The following is a 2,133-nucleotide window of genomic DNA, read 5'->3' on the forward strand; positions in this document are numbered from 1 at the left end:
TTGTTAATCAATCTATAAGACAAATCAACTTCAGATTAATTCATTATCAATAACTTGCATCCTTAAGGAGTTAACTTAGTTTATATCTACTCATATTAAGCGTTTTAACGATTTGGCCAATTAATCGAAAAAATAATCAACAAATTAATCGATTGTTAAAATAATCTTTAGTTGCAGTCCTACTTTAATGCGATTTATGGAGCAAACCTACCTGGTAGAATGTGCCGGAAGTAGCTGCTCTCCAGGTGGGGGTACGGGGGAGGCGGCAGGGAGTAATTCCTCTCTGGCAACCCGCACATCACCCCTCTGTCACTCAGTGGGCCCATGGGGAGCATCAGAGACAGAGCAGAAGGCAGCGAACCCAGGGAAGGACCCAAACTGGGGATGGCCACTGGCATGCCTGAAAGATACAAAAACACAAACAGGAGGAAGTGTTTGAGACCAGAGTGCAACGAGGTGAAAGGCGATGAACGTCTGGTTAGTGGTGTTTCTCTGTACCTGGAGTGGGGATGGGATTGTGTGTGGGAGAGGTGGGCAGACCCAGGTGGCTGGCACTCACYGAGGGCACACTGAGCTGGTCCATGCCCACTGGACTCAGATTCATCTCATTCATCCTGTTACAAAAACAAATCTACTTCACTCTCAAAACCACWAAGAAACCAACCCGTTTACTACGATAAATAAATAATTTCACGTTTTAATGCGTATTTTTACGCAGAAATCCACTATCAACACAGATGCTAGCTTAGATATATTACCTGAATTCAACAACTGCCGTCCTTTTATCAGCGGTGTGCAGCTGCTACATACTTGCCTGTAACGAGAAGGAAAAAAAAGACAGAAATCTAGTAAGAAAAACCAAAACATCTCCAGTCCAAGACAGGACAAACAATAACCAGTGTAGCCACAACGCTAACGTTAGCGCTGCAAAGTTACATCTGTATAAACCGTTTAAAAAGGCTTGAATGTTTCAACTATTATTATATGCGGATGCATCTACGAATACGTGTCCACTTAAACAAAACCGCTACTTTATCAAGGAAATGTTGGTATTTGTTGTAAAAAGGAAAAAAAGGGGGGAACATTACCTGCAGAACTCTTCGCTGAGAAGGGCCATGACAGCTAGCGATCGCTTCGCGCATGCGCACATCAGGAGACACGTCCGCTTTGCGCATGCGCACMTCAGGAGAMACTTCCGCTTCGCGCATGCGCAAATCGTAAACACGCTGACAAAAATACAGCTTTAGGGACGGAATGGGAGGAAAAATTCAGTTTGTTGCTGCAACAAATCTGTGAGCTGCTCAAGTCTGTTTGTTTGTTTATTTAATTAGTTCATTAATTAATTWACCTTTTATGTTTGTCATATTTGTTATAACACCCTCTGTAAAACTTTAAATCAATGCAAACATTTTTAAGTTATCTGATGCAAAGAGGACAATCCTGCATTGCCTCCCGTTTCTTTTATTTCCGTACATGGATGAGGGCTCTATGTTCAGACACGCCTGAGGAAACTTCCCTGGTGGTCCCAGGTTTATTTTACTGCAACTGATAAATGTTATCTCACCTGGTCATCGGTCATGGGTGTAGGTTGTTTTTTTTTACTTGAACATTACGGCTGTGTAGTTTAGTGCAAAAGTGAACTGACATTATTAGGACAGGTAATATTTGTTACCATATCTGTGATCACGTTGAGTTTATTTAATCAAATGGACGTAAATTTAGTATTTAAGTTTATGAGTATTTAAGTTTATGGTTAATATGTTTGCAATTTGACTATTTAAATTTGTATCAAAACCTTTTATGAGCTCCTTTTTACAGTGATTGATAGTGTCGTTTTACCAGAGTGCATGTTTACATTGGGGTCCATAATGTTTATTTACCAGGGTCCATAACAGTGTCTTTAACTGGAGTACACATTTCCAATGGGGTCTATAAAAGTGTGTTTTACCATAGTGCACACTTACACCAGGGTCCATAACAGTGTCATTTGACCAGAGTGCACATTTACAACAGAGGCCATAACTGTGTTGTTCTACCAAAGTGCACGTTTTCACCGGGGTCCATAAAAATGTAATTTTATCGGAGTGCACCCTTACACCAGGGTCCATAAATACTGTATATATATATATATAT

At 40.5% G+C, this 2,133-nt stretch overlaps 1 protein-coding gene across 1 annotated transcript in view; it reads right to left on the reverse strand.

Moving 5' to 3' along the window:
- Positions 1 to 1,151, reverse strand: part of prdm4 (PR domain containing 4) — an 11,851-nt gene extending 10,700 nt beyond the window's left edge. Inside the window, exons 1-4 of the mRNA XM_014019844.1 lie at positions 1,089 to 1,151; positions 759 to 814; positions 499 to 614; positions 212 to 400 (exon numbers count right to left, since the gene is read on the reverse strand). Of these exons, the coding sequence (XP_013875298.1) occupies positions 212 to 400; positions 499 to 613 (304 nt within the window). The 5' untranslated portion in view covers position 614; positions 759 to 814; positions 1,089 to 1,151. The remainder of the gene's footprint in view (positions 1 to 211; positions 401 to 498; positions 615 to 758; positions 815 to 1,088) is intronic.
- Between the last annotated feature and the right edge of the window lie 982 nt (positions 1,152 to 2,133).

The sequence above is a fragment of the Austrofundulus limnaeus genome, unplaced genomic scaffold, assembly GCF_001266775.1.
Source record: "Austrofundulus limnaeus strain Quisiro unplaced genomic scaffold, Austrofundulus_limnaeus-1.0 Scaffold234, whole genome shotgun sequence".
NCBI classification, from domain to species: Eukaryota; Metazoa; Chordata; class Actinopteri; order Cyprinodontiformes; family Rivulidae; genus Austrofundulus; species Austrofundulus limnaeus.